The 22,984-nt window shown below is 44.4% G+C and overlaps 1 protein-coding gene across 4 annotated transcripts in view; it reads left to right on the top strand.

The window, feature by feature from the left end:
- PCSK6 (proprotein convertase subtilisin/kexin type 6) overlaps nucleotides 1–22,984 on the top strand; it is a 106,618-nt gene that overhangs the window by 47,828 nt on the left and 35,806 nt on the right. For all 4 annotated transcript variants that reach the window (XR_013979214.1, XM_080980337.1, XM_080980338.1 and 1 more), the window contains exons 7-11: nucleotides 8,350–8,522; nucleotides 9,454–9,666; nucleotides 10,670–10,770; nucleotides 14,354–14,457; nucleotides 17,051–17,168. Coding sequence is in view for 3 of the 4 variants with exons in the window: in XM_080980337.1 (XP_080836463.1) it covers nucleotides 8,350–8,522; nucleotides 9,454–9,666; nucleotides 10,670–10,770; nucleotides 14,354–14,457; nucleotides 17,051–17,168 (709 nt within the window). In the remaining variant the exon portion in view is untranslated. The remainder of the gene's footprint in view (nucleotides 1–8,349; nucleotides 8,523–9,453; nucleotides 9,667–10,669; nucleotides 10,771–14,353; nucleotides 14,458–17,050; nucleotides 17,169–22,984) is intronic.

Genomic DNA, 22,984 nt, shown 5'->3' with positions numbered 1-22,984 from the left:
GAAGATTCTCTCTTTCTAAAGGGACTTCCTGTAAATAACTATGAAAGCAATCGGTGGTGTCCGGATCTGTGAACACAGCCTTGATCCACCAAACACTCAAGGCCAGTGTGACTGAAATCCTCCCAGGTGTGTATCTGCAAGTCAGTTTCAACTCTGAGTGCATTAGCATCGCCTTTCATGAAGAATAGATGTTTAATCCCTCATTAATGTCAGCAGTGGACTCCTCCTCTCAGGTCAAAAACAGTAGAGGAGGCCATCAACATTTTGGAAGCATTTGGCTGGCAGATGTTGGCAGTAGAAAGCTTAACTAAATGAACCTTTGGGCTGATCTGGCGTGGAAATTTTTATGGTCTGGCTTAATTGGGTTTGTAATAGCATAAATGCTTTGGCGAAAGGATCAGACATTGATTGATTTGGTTATTTCCTTCTGTCTTGCTCATGTGACTTTTCTCCCCTCTGGAAATTCGAATACCACTCCTCTTTGTTTTGGCCTCCTGTTAGGACCAGGGTGGGGAACTGGATCTGACTGGTCAGTTGGGTCCTTATCTCCTACACACCCGCCCATGGACCATGGTCCAAGTTTCATAGGTGGGTGGGGCCAGCCACCTGTTAATCACCTGATGTCAGGTGACCCGTTTTTGCCTGTCTAGACAATCAGCTGATGGTTGGAGAGCTACAATTCTCAGAGTGGTCCAGCAGCCACTCTTTTTTCCCTAGTGAACTGTAGGATTGCAGCTCTGTGAGGGGAAGAGTATGTGTCTCCTATTAACTGTCACCACCCTTAGCAAACTACAGTTCCCAAGATTCTTTGAGGGAAGCCATGGCTGCTTAAAGTGGTATGATGATGCTTTAAAAGCATAGTGCATATGTGGACTAACTGAGGAGATCTATGACCTGTCACAGGACTATCTCAGCAAAGGCTGCCTGGTAATCGAATTGCCTCCCCAACTTCCTGCTGGTGCCAACTCATGTCTGTTTTCTGGCACTGGTTAAGACAGTTCGATTCCTCCAGGCCTTTGAGCAGACCTGCATCTGAATATTTGCGGACTCACGACAGATGGATGTGTTAATGATATGTTTTGAGTTTTATTCTCTTTTTATGTTTCCTTTTATATTACTATGATCTGTCCCTGAGCTCACTCGTGATGAGCAGTCGAATACAAATTTAATAAATAAATAAAATGTGAGAGGAATTGTTTTGAGAGCCAGCTTGTGCGATAGATTTGTACATGACAATAAGAGCTTTGAAAGAGGCAAAGGGATAGCTCACCCTGTAGAACAGGAGGCCCTTAATCTCTAGGTTGTGGGTTCGAGCCCCACGTTGGGCAAAAGATCCCTGCATCGCTGGGGATTGTGCTAGATGAACCGCATGGTCTTGTCCGGAGCCGGAGTCAGGAGTAGGTCAGCAATAAAAAATACCGGCGTGGGTGACGTCAACTCTTTATTCAAATAAACAGTGCAGGCCTAGTGATCACTGCAACTCTTCCCAGTAGGTCTTGCCCCAATGCGGCAAATGTAAGGACTGAAGGTCCCCACCTCCCCACCGCACCCTAAGGCTTCTCCCCTGGTTCCTTCTTCAGCTCCTTCATCTTGCCTCTCTTTGCTCTGCCTTCTTCATTTCTCTGTGTGTCCTGGGAGACCAGGGAGGAAGGGGCCTGGTCCCAGCAAGAGGGGTAGATTCCCTGGCTTCTTCAGAAGCCTGCCCCCACTCTGCCTCTTGGTATTCCCCGCCCCGCTGCTGCCTCTCAATCTGGACTGCTGTCTGCCACAGCCTCTTCCTGCTCACTAAACCCTGTTTCCTCTTCAGCTTCTGACACTGCCTCCTCCCAATCAGCTTCCTCCTCTCCTTCTGACCACTTGTCGTCTCCCACCACCAATCCCCAGGCTCTGAGCCTTCTTCCCCACCACTCCTCCGCATTCAGCCAGTCTATGCCATGCTCCCTTCCAACTCTATGATTCTGTTATTCTGTTTTGTCTCTGGGCAAACATGTGGGTTTGTAAGAACATAAGGAGAACCCAGTTGGATCACACTGCAGACCTATTTAACCTTTCCTTTTAGCAGGCATCCCCAAACTCGGCCCTTCAGCTGTTTTGGGACTACAATTCCCATCATCCCTGGCCACTGGTCCTGTTAGCTAGGGATGATGGGAGTTGTAGTTCCAAAACAGCTGGAGGGCCGAGTTTGGGGATGCCTGCTTTTTAGCCTACCCTTTTAGAATTTTTGCCACCTGTTTTTCTAGTATATGTTTGTTACCATGAGACCTTGAAACTTGTTTAAAATAAATAAATAAATTGCAAAATGTAGAATTCAGAATGCTACTAAGCTCCCAAACGTATCACGTGTATCTCCCAACTGTTGCAGCAGTCATGGATTATAGATTTTTCCATCCCGAGTTTGTGCAATCTTTCTCGTGTCTCGGACTTCTGGTGTGGTGCCATCGGCAATGGCGGACTCCCTCTGAACCGGAGGGACCAGCTCCGCGCGAAACGGGTCTATTCTCCTGCGGCGAAGCGGGGACCCTTTTAGAAATCACAGGCGGATGAAGCCTGTGACCGTGGGACTCGGCGGGCACCCTTAGCGCCCCCCCAACCCGCAAAGGAACCCACTAATGGGCTCCGAAGCGAAGAGGGGGAAGCGGCACGGTGCTGTGAGTCAATTGCTTTTTCCGTGGAGTGAAGCCGCATAGCCGTTGCCGGAGAGCGCTGCCTTTTTCCTGGGACAATTTGGCATCTAAAATAATCACCCGTGAGTACTTAAACATTGAACAATTGGACTTCAAATAAGGACTTGCGAGTAGGAAAGAATCGGACTTTAAAAAATTTACTTGAATTTGGTACGGAACGGGAAGGTCTAAACAGGAAGTCATCCTTCCGTTCTTTTGTAAACAGAATAAAGCAAAGGCAATTTAAACTAGAGCTCAGGAAATCGCCTTTAAAAGATTGGATTTCACCATTTAAAATTGTGGAACCCCCCTTCGACAGCAGGAGAAGGGGGGGATCTTTTTGGACCGTTTAAAGTGACTTTAAAGTGAAGTAACTTTCTTCCATCCTGATCCTGGAGCGGGCTGTCAGGACTGACGTGTGAAGTTCATTAACCAAAGACAAGTGTTTTTGACAGATGGCTAAAAGAAGAGAAACTTAGTGATTCCACTGTTCCCTTTCGCATTTTAAAGGATTATATATGGACAAAGTATCTTAAAAAAGGAAACTTTGTTGCAAGAATAAATAGAAGTCTTCCCCCTAGGGGGAGTCTGTGAAATTGTAACTGTGAAACTGTAACGAACTCCAGGGAGTCGACAGCTGTTACAGATTACAACCGTGGGAACAAGTATCTGACCTTGTAGGACAATGTATTCAGAAGCCTTGTTGTATGCTGTCTATAAAACAAACGATCTACTGGAACAATTACACGAGAAGGTGAATTGGATGGCGACTTCTCTGAAGATTACACCGGACAAGAGTGTAAACAGAGGCTGAACATGGAGCCTGGCACACTTCCCTTGCGAAACTCTGCAAGCTATCCGTGCCCTGCGAAAGTCCTCCTCAGGCCTCTTTCTCTTGCCGGTAGCAGAGCGTAACACAGCGGTGAGAAGCGGATTGCAGCACGTGTGTAATAAATCAGAGCAGACACAAGGCAGCCCTTATCTTCTCTTGCCTTTAATCATGTAGAATAACACCATAAATTCAGACCTGGCGAGAACTGACACATTCTCCCTCTCGCATAGCGTCCCAGAGTCAGACTGAAACACTTAGAGTCAAACCACTCCCTTAAGTGTTTCTAACCACGCCTCAGGAAAGAGACGTCACACAGAACTCTTTAACTCCGTGAGTTCTGAAACCATTAACAACTTCGACTAGAAATTTTGAACAGGCAGTGGGAAACTTTGAACAGACAGTGGGAAAATATGTGGAGCCCACTCAGGATTTAAATCAGGAGTGTGTCTTGACAGAACAGGCGTTTTTGACATTAAATCAGGAGTGTGTTTTGACAGAACAGGCCCAACAGGAATATGATTTTTTGGATTTGACAAATGAACTTGGAAAAAGCCATATCTGGAAAGGAAAAGTTTGGCTTGGTTTGGAAATGGGGGGCTGGATTGACCCCCCTATGCTGGGATGTTTGGACTTTTCAAATATGGCAACGGGCCGTGAGATGTTTGGGACTGTGGGGGCTCTCAATTTTGGAGGGTCTTTGAAACATGCTTTTAAATACTACATGGAATTCATTGTTGAACATGGAAAAGGGGCTGATCTGTTGAGAAGGGTTAAAAACATTGTCAAGCTGGAGTTACCACGAGCAGGAGACAAGGGAAAATACAATTACAAATATGAAGAAGAGTCGCGAAAGGGTCATGGAAGAGACTTGAGGGCCTCGGACATAAGGTTGCCAGGTTAATGGGCTAGATTGACGGGAATAAGGACTGACAAAACCCGGAACCAGGAGGAAGGGACGCTGGATGAAGATTGGATCTGTTTATACCTCTTTTTTCAACCATTAGAACTGTTTTATAAAATTGATGAATGATAGAAAAATGTTGGAATGAAATTACTTGGCTTTAGCAAAGATGTTTAAAGAATTCTGAAAGAATATTATGATTATGAGAAGTTGGTAATGATAAGATTTAAGTTTTAAGTTTTAAGGTTTATTCTATTATAGAAAGATAAGGTCAAGGATTTGCTGGGATAATTAATAACTAGGATACAAAGAAAGGGAGGAGGAGGAGGTCTAAGAAAGAAGGTAATGACAGTTAAGGATTTGAAAATAATGAATTTGTTTTTAAATGTTTTTAAAGTTTTGTGATTTTTGCATTTTTCTTTTTTCTTTTTTTTCTGTCATTTTTTCTCATTTGGAATTTTTTTGTATATGGTGGGAAGGGGTTGGTTTTTTTTCCCTTTCTTTTTCTATTTTGTCAATTATTTTTATCCTTTGTACTGTCTTCTGCTTCTATTTTATTTTTTCTCTTTTTTGTAACATTTTGAAAATCTCAATAAATATCTTTTAAAAAAAAAAAAGATAAATGAACTTGGAAAAAACCAGATTTGGAAAGATAAAGTTTGGATTGATTTGGAAATGGGGGGTTGGACTGACCCCCCTATGCAGAGATGTTTGGACTTTCCGAGTCTGGCAATGGGCCGTCAGATGCTTGGAGCTGTGGGGGCTCTCAATTTTGGAGGGAATTTGAAACATGTCTTAAAATACCACATGGAGTCTAATCTGGACTATGGGAAAGGGGCTGATTTGTTGAAAAGGGTCAAAAACACTACCAAGCTGGAGTTCCCACGAGTGAAAGGAAAATATGAAGAAGAGCTGCGGAAGGGACATGGAAGAGACTTGAAGGCCTCGGATATAAGATCACCAGGTTAATGTGCCAGACTAATGGGATAAAAAGGACTGACAAACCCGGGACCAGGAGGAAGGGACGCTGGAAGAAGATTGGATTGTTCTTATTTCTTTTTTCTATCATTAGGAATGTTTTATAAAATTGATGAATGTTAGAAAACTGTTGAAATGAAATTACTTGGCTCTTGTAAAAATGTTTAAAGAATTAGGTAAAAAGGTAATGGTTATGAGAAGTTGGTAAAAATAAGATTTAAGTCTTAAGCTTTAAGGTTTTTTATAAGATAAGATGAAAATAGAGTAAGGCAATGTAATGACAGAATACTATGAATTATGGAAAGGATTTGCTGTGACAACTATTAATCAAGATACAAGAAAAGGGAGGAGGAGGAGGTCATAGAAAGAAGGTAATGAAAGTGGAGAATTTGAAAATGATGGTTTTATTTTATTTTTATTTTTCTGTTTTGTCTTTTTTCCTTGTAATTTAAAAAAAACACCTCTTTTTTCAATAAATATCATTTTATAAAAAAAATCTTTCTCGTATCTCCTTTTTCCCTTGACCAGCTGTTCTTGTTAGGTGGCAAGGCCTGGCAATGAACTTTTTGTATCAATAAAGTTGCTGGGAAATGCTTCTGAGAATTCAGCTCGAGGGGAGGTTGTTGCCAAACAACCTTGCTCCATTCCCATTATATTTAAGAGGTATCTTTGTGAGCAGAGAATAATGTTAGAAAGGAAATCCATTTAAGTTGACTGCTTTCTACCACGTAGCCGCAACCTTAATTTTATTTCTATCTCTCGATTTTTGTTTTTCTTAAGTAAAAACGTATGAACAAATGGATATGTCATGAAAAAAGCAAAAGAAAGAAAAGAAGGCTCCATGCCTTGCTATATTAAGCTCTAAAATTATAATCCACTGCGCTTCCTTTTCTGCCACCCACAGTAGCCCTCTATACTGTGATAAATAATCAACCTTTCCTCTTTACAAAAATGATGAGTCAAATGTCCCAAAACCTTGAGATTGCCTCATGTGCATATGAGAGTTTCATATATATATATATATATATATATATATATATATATATATATATATATTTGAGGTTGGGCACTCTGCTGTTTGTAATTTTGTCTTCCTGTTTGCTTGGCTGAACTTCTGTCTGTTTGAAAAAATATTTTCAACTGCAAGTAAGATTTTGGGTGCAACCCAACACTAGCAGCTGCTGCATGAATGCCATTCATTTTGATCAGGCTTGCGCTGGAGGCTTCCCACGGATCGTGCCCCTTCTCATCCTCATCCAGGAGAGCTAGGGCCAGTTAATTGCTTGATCATGTTCAAAGTCAGCCTCGGAGATTGAGACCCACCCCCCACCCCCCGTATTTCACTAACAAATGGGTTTAGCCCCCTGTAGAAATTCCATAAATCTTTTGGTTTCCTAAATGAAGTAATGTATCTTCCCACCACCCCCAGCGATTTCTTGTTTATTCTAATTTTTGAAGGCGTTGCCTGAGGCATACCAGAATTAGGGACACAAAGCCATCGTCTTTTCAAGTTGCAGATATGGCCAAATTGCGATTTGCCTGTGGTTATTCAAGAATTGGAAATCTTATTACTGGGAAGCATTTTATCTGAGGGCACTTCTGAAGACTGTGTGGAAGCTGGATCTGGTCCAATTTTCAGGCTGTTTCTATCTTAGCATTTTCTCTGGAATGGTCATTGTTAGCTCACTCAGTTATGGTTGGTTGACTTTTATTATTGCAGCCTGTAGACCAAAACTAGGAACATTGCGGTCCCTCCTAAAGCCCTGTTCATTGAGCATTCGTCCTGATTTGCTTGCACAAAGCTCATGCAGGTATTGGATTATATCCGGTCTTTATTAAGCATCCGTTCTGATTTGTTTGCCAGGCAGTTGTACAACAATGAACATTCGTCTTGCATTTATCCTTATTTGTTGGCAGGCTGGTTATACATCTTCTCCTTGGACATTCATTAATCCCGCACTTTTCAATGCTTTTCCCTGTCACTCTCCAAGCCTGATTCTTTTAAAAAGTGGATTTTTTGCACTAAGGTGCCAGGCAGAGCCCATTAATCCACTGGAACTGTACAAATCTAAAATTCCGGTATGTGCTTGAATCCCTCCTGCAAAATAGTGACAGTCTGGAGGCACCCTGCAGATAAAGATACAACTACTGGCCTTGTTTGCATATGGTTTGTTAAGCCTCAATGTGGTTTCTTTGAATGACTGAACCCAACCCATCAACTTTGTTTTCCATCAACAAAGCACAATGTGAAGTATTTGGCTTATGAACCATGGCTTGTCCACTGTGGTTGGGCCAAACCCAACAGCCTTGCTTAACCGTACTTCGTTTTGCTACCCCATCCCAGATGCTTGCCAAGCTACAGAGCAACAAGGCAACTAGAAAACAAAACCCAAGTGTTGGAGAAATCGGCCATGCTTTGGTTGCTTGTATTTGTGGCAACTCATGGTTTGTTGAGCTAAACCATGGTAAAAGCAACCCACCCTGCCTACATGGCTGCCTGCAAACTTTCCAGCTTGCTTCTGAACTGCCAGCCCAGACAGTTGAAGGCAGTGGTGAAATGCCGATTTTGGGTGTAGAAGACAGCAATGTAGTAGTTGCCATTTGAAGAAGAGTTCTGTGTCATCTGGAAGTGGCTTTCATAGTTTTGAAAGAAAAGTCACTTGCGTCACTGGCTTTGTGTTGCTTTTTCCTGTTGTGCCAAGAAAGCTACTTCCAATATGCAGTTGAATCAGCAACTTTGGAAAGGGGGGGGGGGGGGAGAGAGAGCACATCCAAAACAAGCTGGCAAACTGAGAGCACAAGTTGCAATTGTTTTGGGCCATTCAAGATTGAAAGCATCTTTTCAGGCCTCAGAACAAAAGCCTTTGATTGCAGTCCTCCAGCTCTTCTGGAAAAGAAAAAAAAGAGGGGGGGGGACCTTGAAGCTCTAACGCCTGATACATTTTTTTTTTTTTAATTTGGGGGGGTGCTTTTAGGCATTCGGATGTTAGACGGCGACGTGACAGATGTGGTGGAAGCAAAGGCGATTGGCACCAAACCTGAATACATCCACATCTACAGCGCGAGCTGGGGCCCTGACGACGATGGGCGGACAGTCGATGGGCCTGGCCCTCTGGCCAAGCAAGCATTTGAGCAAGGCATTAAAAAGGTGTGGGGAAAATGCAGAGCATTGTGCATAAACTTCTTCTTGGGTGTTTTTCGTTTTCGGTCCACATTTCGCATAGGGATCTTAATGTTTCTGGCTGCTTTGGCAGGGGGTTGCCAGCCGATTCCTGCCTTCTCCAACCTCTAGTCAGCAGCTACCAACCACAATGACGATGCCTAGCCTTCAGAGGTGGTATGCCTCTGAATACCTCTGGGCACAGCTCTGAATCCCTCTAGGATACGCAGGAAGGCAGAGCTCTGTTTGGTCAAGTCCTCCTTGAAGACTTTGCATGATCACTGTGAGAGCAGGATGCTGGTCTAGATGGGCTTACTTGATCCAGCAGGCTCTTCTTACGCTCTTCTGTTCATGTTCTTCGTATCCTCCAGGTGTTTTGTGCTATAACACCCATGATGGGAGTCAAAAACACCTGGAGCGTCTATTCAGACAGTCACTGAACGCTGTGCCCCTAGCCCAGAGTTTGCAAAGTGGTCAACTTTGGGTTAATTGTTGGGAGGGTGGTGATAGCTCCACTGCCCCCAGCCTGCGGCAAGTACACCCCTCTGAGCTTGGGAATCCCTCGCTCATTGAGGTATAGGTCCTAGAAAACCAGCCGCCAGTGGAAAACATACTCTGCTGCAAGCCTGCAAGACAGTTTTGAGGCGACACCATACTGAAGCAACCATGTTGAAAGGCAGAAAAAAAACCAGACAGTTGTTAGTAGCCCTTATTTTCACTGAGAGTGCCCTTGTGGCAACAGTGGGATCCACAAGAGGCAATGGGGCCAGTCATTTCCTGATCCCTGAAGTTGCGGAAGGAAGTTGTGGAAGATGCATTCTTCCAAAACTTAAATCTTGTGGAGATGTAGGAATCCAGGCCAGCGCCAGCCAATGAACGTATTGCTTTCCATTTCCATTTCCTCACTCCAAATACTCAGGGCCGTAGAGGAAGGGGTTCCATATTTGTCTGGGCCTCTGGGAATGGCGGAAGAGAAGGGGACCACTGCTCTTGCGATGGATACACCAACAGCATCTACACCATCTCCGTCAGCAGCACCACGGAGAATGGGAACAAGCCGTGGTACCTAGAGGAGTGTGCCTCCACCATTGCTACCACCTACAGTAGCGGGGCTTTCTATGAGCGGCAAATTGTAAGTAGACGGTGCAGCCAGTTGACTGCCTGGGCTGTGGGAAACCTTACCCCCCCCCCACCCAAAACTTGGGATGTGAGTTCTCCCAACTCAAGCGTGAGATTGACTACAGACGTACTTTGGAAGTCGAACGGAATCCGTTCCGGAAGTCCGTTTGACTTCCAAAACGTTCAGGAACCAAGGCACGGCTTCCGATTGACTGCAGGAAGCCCCTGCAGCCAATTGGAAGCCGCGGAGGTTGTGGCGGACGTTTGGGTTCCAAAGAACGTTTGCAAACCAGAACACTCACTTCCGGTTTTCGATCGTTTGGGAGCCAAAACATTTGGCAACTAAGCCATTCAAATTCCAAGGTATTGTAGTCAGGAGTCAGGACTAGGAATTAGGATAGAGCAAATGCTTCATAGGTTTGAAGGCATGAAGCTCGCCGGGTGACCTTGGGCCAGTCACTCACTCTCACCCTAACCTGCTTCACAGGGTTGTTGTGAGGATAAAATGGGGTAGAGAACTAAGTACGTCCCCTTGAGCTCCTTAGAGAAAAGGTGGGATATAAATGTGATCCATCAATCAGGAGATGCTCATTGTCTACCTTGTAAAATCTTGCTCTGACTTGGGGGCTACAGACTGCCTTGGCCTGCTGTACAGAAGCTGGGTACAGTGGAGGTTGGTCCATTATGACAAATGGGTCACTGCCCCAATAAGTTTTAGTCTGCCTTCAGCCAGCACCGCCCCCTAAGTGCCCATCTTACTTTTTTCATCCAGTCCAGAGGATGGCACCGACTGTCAGCTTCGCCCTTCTCCTTAGTCTCAGGGTTGCGCTTGTAGAATTCAAGCAGGGAGAAGGATGTAGACAAACCTTGAATGAGCCGGCCCTGCTTGACATTAGCTCTGGCGCCACGTGCTGTTGACCTCCCCACCGTCTGCCCTTCCAGTCCCATTGGGCCTGAGTGTGAACCACTCTGTCACCTCCACTCCCTGCTAATAGTTGCACTGACTTTCTCATTAGGTTACCACCGATCTGCGGAAACGTTGTACAGATGGACATACTGGCACCTCTGTGTCTGCCCCCATGGTGGCAGGGATCATCGCTCTGGCTCTGGAGGCCAAGTAAGAGCTCCGTTTCTTTCTCTGACAGTTTGTAGATTTGTTGTTAAAAGCAAGAGTCTGCTCTGGGGAGCAGGACACAGGGGAGAGTAAGGCAGCACAACAAACCATTGGTTTTCAAGTGTGCTGCTTTCCATGAATTGCATATAATTGCTTTCTGAAGTTATGTACAAGAGCATAAGAAGGAGCTGCAGATTGAGACTCTCGTAAGCCTGCCCTCCACATGTTTCAAACTACAGCTCCCATCTGGGCAGTCTAGGGCCGATGACAGATGCCCAAAACATCTGGAAGGTACCAGGGGAAGGTTCCTGTGGTGCCTTAAGCAGAAATGAACTGTCTCTGATGCTCTGGGCCAGTTGGAGCATGCCAAGCTGTCACTGATGAAGTTTGTCTGCAGCCTGGGTAGGTCAGTTGGTTAGAGCATGGTGCTGATAACGGCAAAGTTGCAGGTTCGATCCCCATACAGGACAGCCGCATATTCCTTCCTGCATTGTAGGGGGTTGGACGAGATGATCCTCAGGGCCCCTTCCAACTTCACGATTCTATTATTTTGTTGGTTTATTTTATTTCACAAAATTCATATACTGCTTGATTGTAAGGGGCAAAAAACCCTCAAAGCAAGAAAGAACAAGGCGATGAATTCATCAGTAAAAACAACAATTTAAAACGTTTTTTTAAAAAAAGATTGAAATCAACGATAATCTAAGAAACAAGATTCTGTGTGTCTGGATGGACTTGCCTAAATCGTGAACCTTCTCATTGAGCAGCACACCTTCCCTGGATAGGCTTGTGTGGAACCCCTGAAAAGCACCGCCCCATCTTCCACTAAGGGGGCAGGCATCAGCTTCCATAACTTTGCTGCATCTTCACTGCCACAAGTTGTAGTGATAATGGCCACCAACCTGGATGGCTTTCAAAGTGTGTTAGAAAAACCCTTGGAAGATAAGGCTACCAGCAGCTCCTAGTCGTGATAGCGATATGCTCCCTACAACATCAGTGGCTCTGGGTGTGCCTCTGAGTACCAGTTGCTAGGAGTCACTAGTGGGGAGAACGTTGTCGCACTCGGGTCCTGCTTGTGTTCTTCTGGTTGGCCGCAGTGAGAACAGGATGCTGGACTCGATGGGCCTTTGGTCTGATCTGGCAGGGCTTTTCTTAAAACCTCTCTCCCTGGTTTCTTTTGCATAGCAATAGACTTTTTTTCCAGCTTTGTTTTATTTTTAGAATTAGGAGGGGTGGGGAAAATGAACCCCCGAGCTCAGACTGCTGACTACTTTTAATACTCCCATGCTGTGACTTTGGCTCTCGTCGCTAATATATTGTCGGCTGCTGTGAGCTCACAGCGGTCGAGACGGTTAATTTGTTACATTATTGTGACTGGGGATGTGGAAGTGTCTTGCCAGCACAAAGAGAGCTGGCAGCGGTGGCCTCGCTCCCCACGCCTTGCGTTTTGGGGTGGGTTGGCTCAATTCTTAAACACTTGTGTGAACGCAGTTTGAAAGGAGTGCAGTGTTCGTGACCAGTACATTGGAGAAGGTTAAGCCTGTAAATTTTGGAATTGTTTAGCTCTTGACATAAAATGCACCATTAAGTACCCGGGATCAGGCGCGTTAAGCGATGCTGAGTGCTGAGACGTTTCCTTTTTTATTGCCGGGGAGCAAATGAATTAACATTTTCCTGTTGCTAAATGCTTTGCTATAATTACAAATCTGTCTCTCCAGGTCAGGGAATGGGGAAAACTTTTCACCCAGAGAACTGCATTGGCAGTAGTGGAGTGACCAAGGGTCACAGGAATCCAAAGACCTATTGCTATTTCTGCAGCAGGGTCCCCATCTCCAGTGTCCTAGAGCTGCCAAAGCATCATGAAAAGGGGAGCTTTTTCAGCCACTGGATGCTCCAAAGCTAAGAATTTAGGAACACTGAAAACACAAGGCGCTTCAATTTCAAGAGAATAGTGTACAAGTTCTTTTAAATACTTCGTGGAAAACACAACTTAAGTCACCCCGGAAAAAGTTATGGGAGCACTCCGCATCATTTCCTATATGTGTGCACTGATAATAGTAGATCTGGTCAAAAGGCAACACAAGACCTGCACTGATCGTTGCAATGCGTCTCCAATGATTATTGTATCGTTAACAGATTATTGTATAATCTTAGCAGGGGTGATAGGGCTGATAGGGATAGTTCCAGAGGCTGTGTGAGAGCACAGGGCAGGGCCAGAGGCAAAAATGAGTGCAACGTTGGATGTGACTCTGACCTTTGAATGGAAGCTACATTCAAGCCTTGCAAATGCCAGAGGTTTCTATGCATGCATGCATGCCTCTCTCTCCATCTAGGCAAGCAAGAGGCATTGTCACAGCTGAAGGATGCATTTTGGGTTTCTGACCAAGCAAAAGCACTTGAGGAAGGCATGGAGCGGAGCGTTCCAAACTGTGTGTCATGACACGTTTGTGTGTGGGCTGCTGTGTGTTGGTGTCGTGCGAACATTCCCCACAGGGCTGGAAAGGGGTTAGTTTAACCTCTGGTTTGATAGTAAAACTGAATTGCTGTGTCACGAAATTACACATGTCTAAAAAGTGTGTCGCCGACATGAAACGTTTGGAAAGCTCTGGCATAGAGGGCCAGGTAGGAAAAAGAGGCTGTGGCCTAGAGAGTGTGTCCAGAGGGCCGGATATAGAGTGGATATAGGGCCTAAGGTTCCCCATCCTTGCTCCAGGCACTTTAAGGAACACCTGCTGGGCAAAAGCATCACAGGACCATGTGACAGCTTGTAACTGGAATTCTTCTAAATATTTTGGCTTATACACACATAAACACATTCTCAGAGGCAAATGTTTAGGGTAGCTAAACTACTTAAATCAAAAAGGTACATACCAAAATCTTCATACAAACTCCACTTATCTGGCTGGTATAAACAAGCACTTCCATTTTGAACCCATGACAATGGGGGGGGGGATCGCTTGAGTTACTTATTAGAAACCTATTCTATTACTTTGATATTCCTCTATACCAGGGGTTGCCATCCTTTGGGGGTCACTGGACACATTTGGAATTTGGATCAAAGTATAGTGCGTGCCAGTCACAAAATGGTTGCCGGGGGCGTGGCACAACACAAAATGGCTGCCACATCCAGAACAGCAGAAAAGAGACTGGACCACAAAATGGGTATGGTCATGCCCCATCAGTAGGGAAAAGATACCTATACCGCTGCCAATGTACACAGAAGGAAGCTCTTTGCACCCCTTCTCTGTTCAGAACAGATGGGAGAGTGGGTGTGCAATCCTGACGTTCTATGGGGCATATTTAAGGGGGTAAGTTCAGTGTAGGAGAGACTGAGCCTGTGCAAAAAGGAACTGAGTGGGAAGAGCAAAGAGTCTTTTGTGAAGTCTGCATTTTTGAGAGGATGTTTACTGAGACCGTTTCATGGGCACCGTAGGAGATACTGGCAATGCTTGCTATATATATTGACTGATGTTAGAGAGTTTTCTGCTGTTGCCTTAGCCTTAGCCTAGCCATTTCAAAATCCTACCAACAGAACAAGAGAGATGTTGTCTTATCCTTGGCTTGTTCTTCCTTCCTTGACTTTTAGCCCTTTGCTGACCTGGCGAGACGTTCAGCACCTTCTCGTTAAAACATCTCGACCAGGACACCTCTTGGCCCCCGACTGGAAAACAAATGGAGCTGGACGTCGAGGTGAGTTAACATGCATGCTTGGGGGCTGGGTTTGGTTTCTGCATTGCTGCATGGAAGTGTGTCAGTCAACAAATGGGGACAACACTCTGCAATAGCTGCAGTCTATGGATCATCTTCAAGGAACAGCCCAATGTAGAGCACATTGCAGTAGTCTAAATGTGAAAAAGCTTTTATCCTGCAGCTGCCTGTCCTGGCCATTTGAAGCTGGCATTAAAAATGGCAAAAGTTCTCTTTCTGCTGTTGAAGCTCCATATTTCCAATGGTTAACAAGATCACCTACAAAGATGGCCTTGTGGGTCCCAAGTCTGTGTGCAACACATTCTCAGTTAGGTTCCTTCACCTGAATGCTCAAGCCATAGCAGTTGCAGTCTGTATACACTCCTACTTTTTAGAGGAAAACCTCGCCACTAGGCGATAAACCTGTATGATTCTTCTGTTTCTTATTCTTAGCAATGCATCTCCCCACATGGCGCTTGTGGGATTAAGTTATAAATCCAAATCAATATCCACAGAGATTTCTGAGCTGGAGATCTCATGTATCCATTTCAAACAGCTCCTTCTATTACTTGCCCCACAGACCTGCCAAGAAAAATGATTATTGGTTGTTCGGAGGTCTGATAATCCCCTTAGAAGCCTTTTTTATCAATGGGTATTTGCGAGCTCCCGTCTGTTTCAGGAGACAAAATCCAAGCAGCGGTGACAGATGCAAAAGCAAATAGCATTTTGAGAAGGCTTAACTTCTACTGGATTGGAATAGTGATTCGATGTGGGAAATCCTGCCTTTTTCTGTTTTGTTTCATTTTGTTTTCTTAGTTGTGACAAAAAACTATTGCCAAGGTGCAAAACAAGCCTGTGTCAAAATTAAGTTCTACCTCTGGGATTTCCTTTCAGTGACTTTAAAGTAATCCTTACAGTAAGACTTTTGGTTACTTCTGAAACAAAATAATCTGTAGGTTCTACGTTATTTTTCCTCCCAGAAACTGTTTTTATTAGGGATGGGTACGTATGCAAAAGGAAGTACCTTTCAATTGTGTGTGTGTGTGTGTGTGTGTGTGTGTGAGTGAGAGAGAGAGAGAGAGAGAGAGAGCGAGCATCAGATAACAACACTAGTTTTCCTTTGCAGTTTTACAGTCAAACTGAAAATGCTTAGGTTTTATTACAGATACTGGTTAACTTCTTTAATATAAAATACATTACCAAAGTCTGATTTGGACACATGTTGCAGATGTGATCTCCATTCCAGTCCTCACAGGTTAATAGGTGGGCTGAGTCATATATCAACTGTTGTGTCAGTTCAGTGGCCCAAATCATTTTATTTGTCTGGCCTGTAGGCAGAAGAGCTTGTATAAACATTTAAGATGGGCAAAGCAATGCACACTTCATAGGAAGTTAACACACTCCACCTTGATTTGACATTAATTTCAACCACATAAAAAACATTGAAGAATCAATTATCAATCCCCCCGCTTCAGATGGTTTCCAATGGTCTCTATGCATTACAGCACAGCTGAAACCTCAAAGTATTTATTGAAAAATGCTTAAGTTTTGAAGCCAGGAATGTAACAGCTAGAAAGCCTTTACAAACTTTTTCAAAATTAGCAAATGTGAAAACTGCACTTGCAGTCTTGCTTTTGTGGAATTCTTTGCTCTGCACCTTGACTTTAGTTCTGATTCCTATGGTGTTTTGAGCATACGAAGCTGTTATGTTTTTAAATGTGTTGTAAGTCACTTGGAGACCTTTGGGTAACAAATGTCTAACAAGTCTAAATAATAATAGTAGTAATTACGCGGTAATTAGTAATGGGACGCGGGTGGCTCTGTGGGTTAAACCACAGAGCCTAGGACTTGCCGATCAGAAGGTTGGCGGTTCGAATCCCCGCAACGGGGTGAGCTCCCGTTGCTCTGTCCCAGCTCCTGCCAACCTAGCAGTTCGAAAGCACGACAAAGTGCAAGTAGATAAATAGGTACCGCTCCGGCGGGAAGGTAAACGGCGTTTCCGTGAGCTGCTCTGGTTCGCCAGAAGCAGCTTAGTCATGCTGGCCACATGACCCGGAAGCTGTACGCCAGCTCCCTTGGCCAATAAAGCGAGATGAGCGAGGCAACCCCAGAGTCGGTCACGACTGGACCTAATGGTCAGGGGTCAATTTACTTTTAATTAATAATAGGGCAATATGGGGTATTAGAGACAGGTCTATGAGACTAGCTTTATCTTTTGCATTTTGCCTCTGGATGCTGAGCATGAAGTTAGATATCTGGTTCTGTTCCCCATTTTTATTTTAAATGCTGTATTTATTTCTATCAACAATTTATATAACAATAAGTCATGTATCCAAATCATTTATACAACATTATTTAGAACTAAAGCAGGGGAGGGATCAGAATATCTAAGCTGATGGCACAAGAGGCGCAAAATACACAACGTTTTGTAGGTTTTGAATGGAGGAATATTAAAGCTGTTCTTTTGTGAAAGTGTTGCACAAACACATGAACAAAGCCCACAAGTTGCTGGGACAGGGGAAGAGTTTTGAGAGGCTGTGAAAAATAAGGGTTTGTTTTATAAACCAGTGAATCTCTGAGACACCTGTCTTTTCAGTTAGCCATTTGTATGGATTCGGCCTGGTGGATGCAGAAGCTCTTGTTGTCGAGGCAAAGAAGTGGCGAACAGTCCCTGCTCAGCACATTTGTGTCGGGACCTCAAATAAGAAGCCTTGGTGAGTGTTTAAATGTGTGTATCAGAAGTGGCTTGTCAGGTGGGGTGGAATCACTATGCTGTCTTCCTGATAAGTAGCGCACTGTTGCATACCTGTGGAAAGAGAAGAGGGGAAGGGAGGCAGTCAGTGCAGTGCAAACAAACCAGTGGAACTAATTTAGCCTGCCTACTAGTGCGTTTGCACAGTGTCGACCTTGCCCTTTTGAAGCCATCCGAGTTAGTGTCTGTGTCTGCTTTCTGTGGGATTTTGTTTCATAGTTCAATAATGTACTGCATGAAATAATTTCTTTATGTGTCCCAAATCTTCCAACATTATTTTTTGCATGTCTATGAGTTCCAGTGCTATGAGAGAGGGGAGAAAAAAACTTTTTTATCTACCCACTTTCTGCACATCATGCATAATATTATAAACTTCTATCATGCCACCTCTTGCTTGCCTTTTCTCTAAACTAAAAAGTTTGATATGCTGCAGCCTTTCCCCCTAGGGAGCACGCCGCACTGCAACATTTTGTTGCAGGGCCCACTTGTCAGTAATAAATCTCTCTCTCTCTCTCTCACACACACACACACACAAAACAAGGTACGTTTTAGAATGGAAGTCCAATGAGTCTGAGAAACACTGGCAAGAGATGAAAAGCTATATCACCCCTGCTGTGGTTTAACAGGCTTCCTTGTGTGCTTTGGCTCATTTGCAGTGTTTATAATCACCCAGTCATGGAGTTGTCTGGAGTTTGTTAGTACAGTTTAATGTGTTTACTCCTTGTGAGGCTGCAATGACAGATCCATTCCTAAATCTCCTCCAGTATTTCTTCCTTTCACGCATTATGTTTTTTTTTTTTTTTTTTTTTTTTTACATTTCAAACCCCCCCCCCCCTTTTAAAAGTTTGTTTGCTGCTGGTATAACTTGGTGTGGCTTCCATGTTGACAACTGTTTCTAATTACTGAACTGCATAACCTTTTTCTGAACCTTGAGGATGCCTGGAAGTTGGTTCAGTTTGGCCTTGATCCCTCCCTTTCCCCTTCCACCCATTTTGGGGTGGGGATAGGTTACAACAGAAAACACACACACACACACACACACACACACGGAATTTATAAATATTGCCAAAAGATTCTGATTTCTGTGATCCTGAGTGAGTGTTGCTTAAGTGTACGTTCACAGGCTGTGGCAAGACTACAGAGCCAGTGTTATGTCACATGGTTATGTCACAGCCCGTCCCAGATAAGGAAGACATGTGTCTTCCTTAACACTTTATTGGCAAGAAGAACACTTTCAGTAGTTTCCATGGTGCTCTGGATACACATGCACACATGCTTCTAGCCTCTAGGTAGCTGGCCACAGGTCTGGGCCCCTTGGAGAAGTTGCAGCAACAGTGGGACCCCTCTCCTCCTCTGGGTTATGTACCCTCCTCTGACAGCTTGCCTGCCCACAACCTGAGGCTTCTCCTGCACAGAAGTCATCATTGCTTAATAATAATAATAATAATAATAATAATAACAGGTGTCTTTTAAAAATCACAGAGCTGTTTATCTGTTTGACATCTTCTGGGAGGGAGAGCGCAACTACCAAAAAGGCCTGGTTCCTTTTCAAGCCCCTCCTGGTTCTAGGAGACATTGGGGTGGAGTAAGTGAGGAATCTACTGACCTGTCGCTTTTTCCTCCACCTCAGACTGCCTTGACTCTCCCTCTCCCCTGGCTTCTGCCTTGTGGGTGGCATCACACCCCATAAATCACTGGTCCTTCTCCTGGATCGGTCCCCTGCCTCAGCCACACTCTCTTCGGAGCCCTCCCCCAATCTTTGAGAGGTTAGTGTTTCAGATGAAGAGTGGGGAGACCCGGCTTCAAATCCCACATCCGTTATCTAGCATACTAGGTGACTTTGGTCCAGTTACTGTCTACCTCACAAAGTTGTTGTGAGGATAAAATGAAGGGAAGACCCTGTATGCTGTTATGAAGAGAAATTAAAATACAGTTAATTCAACTTCCAATAGGTGGAGGACCAGTACCCATTTAATAATAATAATAGTTCGTTAATAAAGCACCTAAAATTGTTTGGCACTGTATAAAAACTAAAACTAACACTGACTCAGTCTATCGGTTATGGTCTAAAGCCAAAGTAGGGAACCTCTGGTTCTTCGGATGTTGTTGGACTACACCTCCCATCATCCCAAGGTAGGATGGCCGATGGTAAAAAATAATAATGATGATGGGATTTGTAGTCTAACAGCATTTAGTGGTAGAGGGACACAGTTTTCCCACCCTGATCTAAAGAAATACTTACTGTTTATTAGAATCCTGCTGTTCTGCTCAGAGCATCCAAACCAATGTTTAAATCATAAATAGATACAATACACAACGAAATAAATGACAGAAAGTTGCATGTTGATAAATACAACTTTAAAAGTGGCCATCTCAGTCTAATAACATCAAGCAAAATATAGTATAAATTAAAACAGCATTTTACACATTAGTGTTTGTAAACCTTATAACTGTGAATACATTAGCATCGCATTCATTTTTGTAAAACTTACAGTATGTGTACATATAACACACATTATCTCAGTGATCATTACAATAACCCTGTAAAGTAGGTCAGGGCTATTGTCTTTGTATCACAGATGGAGGGGAAAAGGAAGGCTGGGCTTGAGATAGTGGTTTGCTTGTGTGTGTGTGTAGATGTGCAACTGGGTGTATATGTATATGACTTTGGCCCTGCCCACATTTGACGTTCGTCCCACCCACCCTTGGTATGTGCCTCCTGGAAGGTTAACCGCATGGAGATGCAAGCCTTGGCTTGAAAGTTGTCCCCCACCCCTACAGTAACACATCTCCAGCTTGCCTTGTGTTGACTAAAGGCATCTGGAAACTGGTGTTTAACATTTGCTGGAATCTTACAGTCTGCAGCTGGTCAATGAGGATAACCTAATTTCCTATCCTCCTCCTCTCCATTTCTCCTACCCTGTGTCAGTATTTTCCCCTGTGGAGTGAGGTGATTGAGGACTTGGGTCTGAGGCTTAATTCAAGCTGATACTCTCCAGTGGAACTTGTAAAAAGAGGACTTGTATAGCCCAAGCAAGTAAAGGAAAAGGTAAAGGGACCCCTGACCATTAGGTGCAGTCGTGACCGACTCTGGGGTTGCGGCGCTCATCTCGCTTTATTGGCCGAGGGAGCCAGCGTACAGCTTCTGGGTCATGTGGCCAGCATGACTAAGCCGCTTCTGGCAAACTAGAGCAGCACACGGAAACGCCGTTTACCTTCCTGCCGGAGTGGTACCTATTTATCTACTTGCACTTTGACGTGCTTTCAAAATGCTAGGTTGGCAGGAGCAGGGACTGAGCAATGGGAGCTCACCCTGTTGGGGGATTTGAACCGCCGACCTTCTGATCAGCAAGTCCTAGGCTCTGTGGTTTAACCCACAGCGCCACCCGCGTCCCAGCCCAGGCAAGTAGCTGCTCAATAAGAGGCTGTCTGATTGCCATGATGATGATCATTCATTCCATCTCTATACCACTTTCTATTTTAAAGAGGGGAAATCCCAAAGCGGTTTACAACACATTAAAACTTCAAATAAAACAATCCAGAATAAAACAAATTCAAGCTTCAAAATATTTCAGATCCTTCTCTAAGTGACATTTTGCTTTCCCCACTCCTGGACCAGACCCCATTGACCCAGGTGTCTGATGAGCAGTCATATTGGATGGATAAGCGTCTAGAAGCATGTTGAGTTAGGCCACCAGGGCGACTCCAAGCAGGTGTGGAGATGCCTTCATTGCATCCTCAGCCATAAGAATGAATGTTTCCTTTCACAAAGGCTGGAGCAGGAGGAAACGGGCTTTGGGCTAGGATCTGGGAGGACTCCATGCCACTTGTAGGTGGGGCCAAGGGCAAAACTGTGTGGAGCCATAGATGTGGAGCCATAGATACAGACAAATAAGAGGTTTCTGTGTACAGACATCGTTCCATCCTCCATCTAGGCAAGGAAGAGGTGTTATCGCTTTTCCGGGAGACATTCCAGCCAGGAAAATGCAGTCAGTGAGAGTGCAGAGCAGGTTTGTTGAGGAGTGTAGCTTAGGGAGAATCCTGAGGGCCACACAGAGAGGCTTGCAATGGTGTATTCGGCCCCAAGATTCCCCCCCCCCCCCATAGCAGGTTCACATAGAAAGAAGATTTTAGCTGAACTTTAGGAAGCATTCCTGATGGCACAAGTTGTTCAGCAGTGGACCAGACCGCCTCGGAAGGTGGACTCTCTTTTGTTAGGGGACCGTGCAAGTCTCTGCTTAAAAACCTCTATCGGGAATCCTGTAGTAGTCGGCTCCCTGTATAGGCTGGGGGTTGGACTAGATGACATTGGAGAGACTCTTCCAACTTGATTATTTTAAGCATTACGAGCCAGACAGAATTCACTTTGTATGACATCCTAATGGTGAAGTACCGGTATATTGTTTTCCTGAGACTCCCTGAGGATAGATTCCATTATATTCATGGGGAATTTAGGTATTGTAGTGGCTAAATAGTAAGATGGATACATCAGGCAGAAGAGGTAGCTGTGTCGCTATGTCCCTCTCAAACACTTTTGTCTGGCTCTAGCAATCTGTTTTATTTATTTAAAAATCCTCTCCTCCCTTCCCCTCAAAGTTGTGATCTCGAGGTAACAGCAAGTCATAAGAACGGCAGGCATATAGCAGTAAAGATTGCCTGTAAAAGGAAGAGAAAATCTAAAGATGTTAAAATGCTGTTCAGTGAAGTTAGTATTAGGAGCAAATAAAATGGGCTGTCAAAATAAAAATGACTTAATCTGCTTTCAAAACAATGTAAGTATTAGTGTCGCCCACATATCTTTGGTAAGGGTATTTCATGAATGAGGTGCCACCACTGAGAAGACCCTGTCTGTTTGCCACACCCTTAATCTCTCCCAATGCAGGCACTCAGAAGAGGGTCTCTGAAGCAGAACTTAATTTTTGGGGAGGCCCATCTGGGAGAAGACTGTTCTTTAGATGCTCTGGTTGACCAAAGCTGTTAGGTCTTTTAAAATTGGTTCCTTGAACTAAGCCCAGAAACTTACTAGAAGCCAGCACAGATCTTTTAAGATGGGTGATAAATATTCAGATACAGTGTGGGCATGGGAGTTGTGATCTACACACAGAGAAATCTTCATTGTTCAGATGTCCACATTCCTTTTAGCAAATGAGTCAACCTGTATAGCAGGTTATCAAGATAATCTTTGATCCTCCAGATGCTATTGGACTCCAGTTCCCATCAGCCCTAGCCAGGATGGTCAATGGCCAGGACTGATAGGAGTTGTAGTTTGGCAACATTTGGAAGGCCACAGGTTCCCCATCCTTGCGTCACAGGCTTGTGCTTAAGCGCTCCGTTGTTCCAAAGGGAAGTCCATGCATGCAGGAACATATGGGGCTCCAGTTCTGGAGGTAAGCCCCGCTGACTTCAGTAGGAAATATTTCCACACAATTGACTGAGAATCTGGCTGAAAAACATTGCTTTCTTGGCCTTATGCGATTTGTCGGTGTTTGCGATCAGGACGCTAGAGCTGACGCTTGCTTAAACTGAAAATCGGGAACATTTGGCCAAAACAGCTTCTTTAAATCAGTTCATGCTGCATGCAAATAATGTTTTGAAGTCCCCTTGTAAAAATCCTGTTCTCCCCGGGAAATGACATCACTGTTTATAGCTTTCATCGATTCTCCCTTTATGACTAAGGCGAAATAAAAGACCGGCGATGTAATCCCCACGAGTCTCTTCCACCATATGCTGAGAAGCGTCCCTAGAGCAAGTCTGGGGACTGGTGAGCAGCTTCCTCCC

The sequence above is a fragment of the Podarcis pityusensis genome (assembly GCF_964106645.2).
Source record: "Podarcis pityusensis genome assembly, chromosome: 14".
Lineage (NCBI taxonomy): Eukaryota > Metazoa > Chordata > Lepidosauria > Squamata > Lacertidae > Podarcis > Podarcis pityusensis.
This window is presented reverse-complemented; position numbering and strand designations above follow the sequence as displayed.